Source organism: Epinephelus fuscoguttatus, linkage group LG7 (genome assembly GCF_011397635.1).
Source record: "Epinephelus fuscoguttatus linkage group LG7, E.fuscoguttatus.final_Chr_v1".
In the NCBI taxonomy this organism is placed as follows: Eukaryota; Metazoa; Chordata; class Actinopteri; order Perciformes; family Serranidae; genus Epinephelus; species Epinephelus fuscoguttatus.
In genome coordinates, this window is record NC_064758.1 from 31,147,028 (window position 1) to 31,156,118 (window position 9,091).

Consider the following 9,091-nt stretch of genomic DNA (forward strand, 5'->3'; position numbering starts at 1 on the left):
CCATATGTGTGTGCAATTTTGATGTGAGCGTGTATGCATATGAGAGGCAAAGAATAGAAAATAATACAGTCACTCTGAGGACAAAATGTGGTGGCAGGGAGGCAGAGAGGGAGGTGGAGGGGGAAATAGCCCCGCTCATCTCCTCTCATTTTCTGCCCGCTTCTACCCAGCAGAGTTTCTATGGCAACCCCTCAAAAAGCGGTGTGCGGTGAATTGTGGATTTGAGATGCGCTGTCTGATTGCGCTGTGTGGAGGAGATGGCTGGCTCTTTCGTCAGCTTTCCTCTGTAAGAGGAAATTGGTGGAGAGCTCCAATGAAACAGCACTCCATATGCTTTCTTTGATGTGTGTGCCAGTCTTTGGTACTACAGCATGTGTGTGTGTGTGTGTGTGTGTGTGTGTGTGTGTGCGTATGGGGGTGTGTGTGTTTGTGCATGTGTGTGTGCACGCTCAAGGAAGCTGTACATTAGAAATCTAGTGCCCCCTGCAGAGCTGCTCATCACTCTTGGCACCCACCAGACTGCACTGAGCTCTCCAAATGAATCTGTCTGGCTGACCATGTAGACTCATCAGTATGCTTTGGGTTTCAGCTGATGGAGTCGGTGCCATTGATGACGATTCATTTCTGCCCTGATTCCAGCAGAAACGTACGTTGCAGTGCTGTGTGTTTTGATTATGAAATTTTGACGAATGAATGAGAAAACACACGTTGAAAAGCAGCCCCCCCCCCATCCTCACATACCCTACCCACTTCCCCCACTGTCTATTTTCATGGAGGCTCCACCTTTGCATGTGACTGATGTGCACCGATGTGAGGTCTTTGTCAGGAGATCTGTGTCTGTATCTGTGTTAGAGTAGGACATGTATGCTGTTCAGTGTGAGCTCTCTGTCTCTCTCTGACTGGCTGTATGATGCTTGTAAGCTGTGCCAGTCCCCATTAGCATCCCATTATAAACCAGCATGATCACTCGTCACTTAGAATGCCTGCCACAGCATGCTCTGTGTGTGTGTGTGTGCGCTTGTGTGTGTGTGTGAGCTTTTTGTGAGAACACGTGTGTGAGCCTGTGTGTGTGTGTGTGTGTGTGTGTGTGTGTGTGAATCACACAGTCAAGTGATTGAGATGGCCTTGTTTCAAAAGAACCTGGAAAAAAATGCTGCAAAGTCTTGCACTGTGTACAATTCAATTTAAATGTGTCTGCAAGTGTTTGGTTTGTTTGACCCAGATTTCTCACCTACCCCACTGTTGATAAATTGGATATCCGGAGGCAGGCTTGCGCAACAATTTAATTTAGTCGATATATAGTGAACAGCACCCCCTGCTGCCCAAATCTGTGTCGCACACGAAGACTAAGAATTAAAATCCTCATGAATCATGTAGAGTGGGAACTGCCTGAGTTGTGTTCTTCACAGGCCAGATCCTATGTGTATGATATCAGTGTCATTGTGCATATAATCTTCGGGCAGTAAATACGTGGGCACAATAATATTTTCATTGTGAAAGGATGGTTCAGTTAAATGACATGTATTTATATTTTTTAATTGAACTCTGAGGTTTTATTTGCCCTGGGTTTGAGTATGGATGGATTACTGAACAGGCCTACTGGGCACAGGCCCAGAGGCCCTAACCCCTAACCCCTAACCCCTTAACCCTGGCCTTCACCTGCAAAATATCACTCAGATAGAAGTGGAAGAGATTCAGAATGACCACAAAGAGACAAAACACAACAACAAAGAGATATAAAACAGCTGCAAAGAGCCACAAACCATAAAAAGACACAAAACAACAATAAAGAGGCACAAAACAGCAACAAAAAGATGCAAAACCTGCAAACAGGAGAGGTGGTGGGGCCTTTTGCATGTCTGGGCCCAGGGGTCCATTGTCTCCCATGGGTTTAAGATAATTTTATCTCTTGATGCTGACATCACTGAAACTTTTAAATCAGAACATTCAACATCAACATATTTTTCAACAATGTCACTGTTACTCTGGAAAATCCACAGAATTCACTGTCAAAAGTTTTTTTAAAGGGACTATTTCCTTTAGGCGGCACGGTGGTGCAGTGGTTAGCATCGTTGCCTCACAGCAAGAGGGTTCCTTTTTCGAACCCCAGGGTGAGGGAACCCTTTTGTATGAAGTTTGCATGTTCTCTGCTTGTCAGCGTGGATTTTCTTTGGGTACTCCAGCTTCCTCCCACAGTCCAAAGACATGCAGGTTAATTGGTGACTCTAAATTGTCCAGAGGTGTGAATGTGAGTGTGAATGGTTGTCTGTCTTTATGTGTCAGCCCTGTGATAGTCTGGTGACCTATCCAGGGTGTACCCTGCTTCTTGCCCAATGTCAGCTGGGATAGACTCCAGCACCCCCGCGGACAGAATGAGCGGTTATAGAAAATTAATAAATGAATGTGGGTTTTTTTTGATAATAAATAACAGTTTGATATTGTCTCTAGAAAAAGATGTTTGTGGAGATTTTTTTGTTGTATTTGAATGGGGGTGGAAACCTCAAAACGTCTGGAGGTACGTTGGAGAATATGATGGTTTGTTTTTTTTTCATTTGGGTGAATTGGTCCTTTAATTTCTCTTTATTTTTTGTCTCTATCTCTACACCTTACAACATCAGAATATACTGTCAGCTTCACAAGAGGTGATTCGCCTCACCTAATTGTTCATTTCCATGGCAGACATTTTAACCTTTATTTTACTGTTATAGTAGTAAAAGCACGGGTGTGACATTAACAATGGCTGCATTCCATTTAGGTGTTACAGGTCCAAGGCCCCAGTGTTGTACTTACTAGAAGCCTTAAAAGGGGAACTACTTTTTTCAAAATTCATAAATGGTATTTCTATGATGTAGGACAGCCCAAAAAATATTAGTGATCATGAAAACATCTTTCCGAAATCCAAAAACTACAGTGCTAAAATTTGAATTTTTGATGTCATCAAGCATGTCATCGCATCATCGAGTTATATTAAAGGTCCAGTGTGTAGGATTTAGGGGGATATACTGGCAGGAAGGGAATATAATGGAATAAGTGTGTTTTCTTTAGTGTATAATCACCTGAAAATAAGAACTGTTATGTTTTTGTTACCTTAGAATGAGCTTGTTTATATCTACAATGTCTGCCATGTTGCACCACCATGTTCCTACGGCAGCCAAGAATGGACAAACCAAACACTGGCTCTGGATAAGGCTATTCATGTTTTCTCATTTCCAAGGTCGTGTAAGACAGGTTTGTCTCTCATGCCTTACCCATAAACTTACTAGTTACTGAATTAACTTTCAAAGGGCTGCGGGTTAAGTGAGAGCATGGGGGCAGCTTCTCCGTGTAACTCAATCCACTTTAATGTTCATCCAAGAATGTAGGACAACTGAACATCGACAACAATAGTGGCCTCTCACATCTTATATATATCACTCTGCCAAAATTAATCATAACTCCCATTACCTGAATGTAAGGTGCATGACATTAAATAGTTCCAAATATAATGTAAAGAGCAAAATAAGATATGTAAACAATATATGAATGTGCCTCGTGAACAATGAACAGTGAAGGAATCATAAGTGGGAGAAGCTGGTTGCAATCTGCCGTCCTCACCACACGATGCCACTAAATCCACCTAAAGCTCACACACTGCTCCTTTAAAAGGAATGGAACCATCACTGATGATATTACATACCACTGTGTGTCTCCTAGTATGACAAGTCAAAATGTCTGCCATGATAGAAGTCTGTATTCCACACACTCATGCACATATCTGTCTGTATGATCAGGTCTGCCTGAGCCACAGAAACACCCCTCACACCTTCCTCTGCTCTGACTCCACAGATCTGCCCTCCTTCTCTCTCCTCCCTTCATGGTCTGCTGGCTGTAGCCTGCATCTGTCCCATCCTGGCCTCCACCCTCTTACCTCCTCTGCCACCCCCGCCCTACACACACACACACACACACACACACACACACACACATGCTCACACAACCTCCTGAGCCCTCTGCGTCTCTGCTCCAGGTCTAGAGGAATGTTGAGTGTCTCTATAGCCCCCTCCCTGGAGATTAGGCTTCACCATGCCCCCTTCACTTCATTCCATTCCAAAGTATGCCCCCTAAGAGCTGCTGCATTTTTATCTGAGCCCGGTGATTGTGACAGATTGGCCAAATGACACACATACACAAACACACATTTCGTGGACACACGCCGAGGCACAAACAGAGGGGAGGCTGGTCCGCCTGGGGAGGGACCAGACAGCGCCAGGCTGCGGCTATAAAACCCTCCCAGGATGAGGCCAGTGTCCTGCCCTGAGCTGGACAGTACCTCCTTCCTCTGTGCCAGGACGCCGTCAGGACAGGCAGCAGACGAGCCTCCAACATGAACGACATCTACAAGGCAGCGGTACGTCCTCTCACAACTCATACAGCAGAAAGTGTGCAGTTGGCTTCCTCTGATGGAGGGATTTTAGTTTGTTGGATGCTCACCAAAAAATTTGTGTGAACTAAATCTGGTATGAGGGTGATATTGTTTTGGATCACAAACCATAATCCCTAACATTTATTATTAGTTTGTGACATACGATCAGAGATTTAGAATATACTTTTAAACTGTCTTGTTTAAGTGGCCTGTCATATGGAACGTTCTGGCTCTTGTGTATTTGTTGTGTGAAAAAGTCCCACATCAGTTTGTTCATCTGACATCTGACATTACTTGGATGGTTGACAAATCCCTGTTGATGCGGCTTACGCAGCACATCGCCACCATCACCAGCTGATGTCAAAAGAGCCTTGACACCATATACGTCTCTAGATGCTCTCCTACTTCAGCCCAATCAGAGCTGATAGGAGCCACTCAGGAGGTCACTGACAGGACAGCTCCCTGGTCCGCATTGTGCTGCTTCATTCATGACTTCAAATGGAACTGTCCCACTTCACATGGCTAATTTTGGCCAGTTGACGCTTTTGCGTCCGTGGTTCTCTGGTGCCAGAGGAGGGCTTCAGGTTTAGATAAACCCCCCACGGCTGAATTCCAGCATTATCTGGGAGCCCGAAAGCTGTGTGCCTGTGGCTGTCTGTCCCCCTCCGGCCTGGATGGTCAGCCGGCTGTCCTGTCCACTCACACCCCAAGTGAGCGGTGCAGCTGAGACAGTAAAAACACACGCAGGAATGTGCATTACATGTGTTTGTTTAGGTGGATTTTTTCATATATCATCACCAGATGAGTGTAAGTGTGTGTGTGTATGAATGCATGTGTGTGTGTTTAATTTATAGTGGACGACAGACAATAACTCTTACATAAGCAGCTGTCTCCCTCTCTCATTCGTGGTAGCTTTTCCAGGATTACTGTTCCATTGTTGGGCCAGATCCACAGCTATGCTAATTTAAAGCACTGTGTATTGTGTCCTTTATCTGTGGTTCCTGATCCTGTCTGTTTATTTTTAACTCCTCCTCTTACTGGCTCTCGCGTACGACATATAGGTTCTGTGTTTCGTCAAGGATGACCCAGTGTCTGGAAGTATCTGTTGACTGAAATGTTATCAAATTAGATGGGATATTCCAACTCATAGGCTGGTATCTGAAAGATATAACCCATTTCTATAAGTGAAACACTTCATATGGCTTATCTGAGCATTGGTATGAAATGCATAATGATTTAAGAGTAACAAAGAAATTTAATCAGACAGTACAGAATATACTAATTACCCAAACTGGTGCATACAATCAGGTAACCAAAGCATTTCAACTTTCTACTTATTGCAGGTTGAGCAGCTGACAGACGAACAGAAAAATGGTGCGTAAATTACAAACTCTTTCACACTGTACACATCTCATTATGTACGCATCAAAAGTCATCAAAAATGTTTTCATCAAATATGAATTAAAGGTCCAGTGTGTAGGATTTAGTGGCATCTAGTGGTGAGGTTGCAGAACTGAAACTTTCCCCTGTGCCAAGCATGTAGGAGAACAAAAACGCGAATGTCCCTATCTAGAGCCAGTGTTTCATTTGTCCATTCTGGGCTACTGTAGAAGCAACATGGTGGACTTCATGGAAGAGAACCCACTCCGTATGTAGATAAAAATGGCTCATTTGAAAGTAGTGAAAACACAATTCTTATTGTCAGGTGATTATAATCCAATGAAAACATAGTTATGGATATTACATACAGTTTCTGCCCCTAAATCCAACACGCTGGAGCATTAATCATGTCATCATCTGCACATTATGCGTAATGTTTAAAGTGTGATGCACTATTCACTCGTTGTTTCCCTGTTTGCTCCTGTGGCGCTACAGAGTTCAAGGCCGCCTTTGACATCTTCGTACAAGATGCAGAGGACGGCTGCATCAGCACCAAGGAGCTGGGGAAGGTGATGAGGATGCTGGGCCAGAACCCCACACCAGAGGAGCTGCAGGAGATGATTGACGAGGTGGATGAAGACGGTAAATCAAATCGCTGCTGCGCTACAGTACAAGACACTAAGTGATCGGTTCATTGTCGTCGACCTCTTCCTCTTGCACAGCAGCTGGCAGATCCATCATTGCCCAGTCGTGTGGTGCAGTTCAAAGCCTCTGAACTTAATGTCAAATGATAGTCAAGGGGTCTTACATTCAGCAAGATGTGTCAGGGTGAATTAAAAGGAAGTGCGTATGAGATGATGCACAAGTCATCTTGAATTTTCCATGTGATATCATGATGAAACATAAAAAGTAGCATCTTGCATTTGCTTGATAAAGCTTCAATGTATATGTCATGTTGTCAAATAGCATGACTAAGGCCACATAAAGAGACGTTTAAAGGCCCAATCTGTATTTTTTGCCCATATGAATTACAGATATCTTTGGGATTAGAAAGAAAATTACAACTCTGTATAAATAAGTCAAAAGTATTTGTAACTTAGACCATATTAAAAGACCTTTGAATCAATGTATGGGTCATTGCAGGTTCCAGTGCTGTGGTTTGATACATTATACTTATACATTGGGCCTTTACGCAGAACATTAGAGTTCTGGTGGTTAGATAATATAAAAGTCTATCCAGTGTGGACTGAACGGATGTGATGAAGTACATTGTGTCTGCAGGGAGTGGGACGGTGGACTTTGATGAGTTCCTGGTCATGATGGTGAGATGCATGAAGGACGACAGCAAAGGAAAATCAGAGGAAGAACTGGCAGAGCTGTTTCGCATGTTTGACAAGTGAGTTTCATGTTCAAACCCCCTTTCTAGTTGGTTTCCTTGAATTAGAAGAATTAGGTTCACAGGCACTTTCTTCTAACAGAACAGATCATGTAACTTAATGGCAGACTTGACAAAATATCCACGACGAAACGGTGCTATCATCTGAAAATCACCAGACTAGTAATAAAATTGCTCTTCCAGCAAAGTATGCTCCCCGTGTGCAATTATGTGTACTGACAAAATGCCAAGTAGCTCTGTAGAGTACAGCATGTAGTTTGCTCCATAATCCTTTTTGACAGCACAGAATATTTCAAACACCCACTCCATGTAAGCCAGACACCTCGTCTGAGCATCAAAGAACAAACTTCTTTTTTTTCCCCTCCTCTCGCTCTCGCTCTCACAATGATGGTTCCCCAAACACTTAAATGCAAGATATGATCAGTCACATGTCACACACAAACACACCACCTCCTCCGCTGCCATCTGTGAAGCTCAACTTACGTTTTTATTATGTGCACTGATGTGTTTCACTCCTTTGATTGTGCAGGAACGCAGATGGTTACATTGACCTGGATGAGCTGAAAATGATGCTGGAATCTACAGGAGAGGCGATTACCGAGGACGACATCGAGGAGCTGATGAAAGACGGGGACAAGAACAACGACGGCAAAATTGACTATGATGGTGAGAGGTTTGAAATGTGTGAAAGTGAGAGTGAAATGAATATGTAGAGCAAATTCTCTGATCTGTCACTCCACCAAAATCCACACCAACCAAGACATTTGCTTGATAAAGGCGTCTTGTCGTGGGCTCAGATGCTGACTATGTCTTCCTTAACTCTACAGAGTTCTTGGAGTTCATGAAAGGAGTGGAGTAATCCCGAACAAGAGAAGATCCAGAGTGTTATTTTTGTATTTCTCTGTGACTCCACGCTCATCTGCGAAAAAAACGGAAGCCGATTCGGATGATACAAACAATGGAACGACTTTGCAAGATTCAGTCGAATACTGTAGCTGAATGTTTCTGTATTTTTCTACCATCTCTTGCATCGTTGTAAATACAGTTTGTAACTACTTTTTGGTGCCCATGTATACAGAATTTGTGTAAATGTATCTAAATTACTTATATTTTCTACACAGGCCACACAGCAGACAAGTTTGGCTGTGCGAAATATCAAGTTTGTGTTTATTTCCGACTAAATCTTATCTCTGAAGTGACACAGCCAGTTTACAGATCTTCTTACTGAGAGGCTGATATTGTTTAGCTGGGCAGAAAATGTATGTGTGCACAAAGCAGAACATATTCATGAGTCAACATAGTTTTACACCAGGCTCTGGTAGACTTATCACACTGTCAGAGCCATGTACTGGATCCAGTTTGTATACTGTACATGTTCTGGTGTGCATGCAGTGTACATTTCTGTATGTTTAAGATACCCTCAGGACTTTTTATCCTCCTCTCATGCCGCTGAAACACCGGCACATTTCTACATGAGAAGTCTGTTTGGAATGTGCACTCATGTAATAAACAAGATGCATTTGTCAGAGCAGTCTTTCTGTCCATTTTCTTTACTTATTTCAGTGTCTCATAATATTCACTTTAAGAACAGAGTTGAGACTCTTCAGAAGAGTTTGGTCTTTGGCCTCAGGTCAGTGCTTTTCAGCTAGGAGCAAACAACATTTATTTTACTGTCTCATTCCTGATTTGCCTTGCTGGTCTTTGTGTTTTACAGGCTGGTCACATGTGTGCCTCTGTGCCCTGCCCTGCTGTTCACACAGCAAATAAACAAGCAAAGGAAGCCCGAAATATCACTGATGCGACCTCAAAACAAGATACTTCTGTGTGAAACGGTGCTGTCTACCGTGAATTTTGATTTATCTGTGCGATTTGTATTCTGTAGTGGCTCTTGTCTGCGGCATGTGAACTATTCA

The 9,091-nt window shown here is 43.2% G+C and overlaps 1 protein-coding gene across 1 annotated transcript; it reads left to right on the top strand.

The window, feature by feature from the left end:
- Positions 1 to 4,260: 4,260 nt before the first annotated feature.
- tnnc1a (troponin C type 1a (slow)) lies at positions 4,261 to 8,704 on the top strand. Its single transcript, XM_049581236.1, has 6 exons — positions 4,261 to 4,387; positions 5,746 to 5,776; positions 6,278 to 6,424; positions 7,064 to 7,178; positions 7,708 to 7,844; positions 8,006 to 8,704. The coding sequence occupies exons 1-6, from the start codon at positions 4,364 to 4,366 to the stop codon at positions 8,035 to 8,037; spliced, it is 486 nt and encodes a 161-aa protein (XP_049437193.1). The 5' UTR covers positions 4,261 to 4,363; the 3' UTR covers positions 8,038 to 8,704.
- Positions 8,705 to 9,091: the final 387 nt, after the last annotated feature.

Excerpts from the sequence above, each read along its gene's own strand:
- tnnc1a (XM_049581236.1), top strand. The coding sequence starts at position 4,364 with ATGAACGACATCTACAAGGCAGCG. Across the intron at positions 5,777-6,277 it reads GACAGACGAACAGAAAAATG|AGTTCAAGGCCGCCTTTGAC; the intron begins GTGCGTAAATTA and ends GTGGCGCTACAG. Across the intron at positions 7,845-8,005 it reads CGGCAAAATTGACTATGATG|AGTTCTTGGAGTTCATGAAA; the intron begins GTGAGAGGTTTG and ends TTAACTCTACAG.